Source organism: Arachis duranensis, chromosome 2, assembly GCF_000817695.3.
Source record: "Arachis duranensis cultivar V14167 chromosome 2, aradu.V14167.gnm2.J7QH, whole genome shotgun sequence".
Lineage (NCBI taxonomy): Eukaryota > Viridiplantae > Streptophyta > Magnoliopsida > Fabales > Fabaceae > Arachis > Arachis duranensis.
This window is the reverse complement of record NC_029773.3, coordinates 77,091,880-77,092,187: the sequence shown is the minus strand read 5'-3', so window position 1 is coordinate 77,092,187 and position 308 is coordinate 77,091,880. Positions and strand designations below refer to the sequence as shown.

At 34.1% G+C, this 308-nt stretch overlaps 1 protein-coding gene across 4 annotated transcripts in view; it reads right to left on the bottom strand.

Moving 5' to 3' along the window:
• The window catches only part of LOC107475005 (thymidylate kinase), a 5,495-nt gene that overhangs the window by 3,226 nt on the left and 1,961 nt on the right, over positions 1-308 (bottom strand). For 2 of the 4 annotated variants that reach the window (XM_016094649.3, XM_052257099.1), the window contains one exon: positions 82-139. The exons of the other annotated variants lie outside the window; for them this stretch is intronic. In XM_016094649.3, coding sequence (XP_015950135.1) covers positions 82-119 — 38 coding nt within the window. In that variant the 5' untranslated portion in view covers positions 120-139. The remainder of the gene's footprint in view (positions 1-81; positions 140-308) is intronic. 4 annotated transcript variants of the gene reach the window in all.

The window sequence follows — 308 nt, the reverse complement described above, 5'->3', positions numbered from 1 at the left end:
GGGATGGAGAGACCAATGCTCAAATTTTGATGAATAGGATAAGATTTGAAGCTAAAACCTTAAGAAGAAAATGGTTCTTACAGTGACTTAGAAGCTGTGGTACAAGTGCCATAGATCATATCCTCACCTAGCACTTAAACTGAACCAAAATAGTAACATAAAATTAAAGCACAATCATGAAATTCAAGGAGAAAATGGGCAAGAAGTGGAGGAGTAATAAACACATCAAATCAGATTAATGAACTGTTTGGCAATGAGAAATTAAGAATGGAAATTTGATTGCCATCAAAATCTTTTCTTTTTGGTGG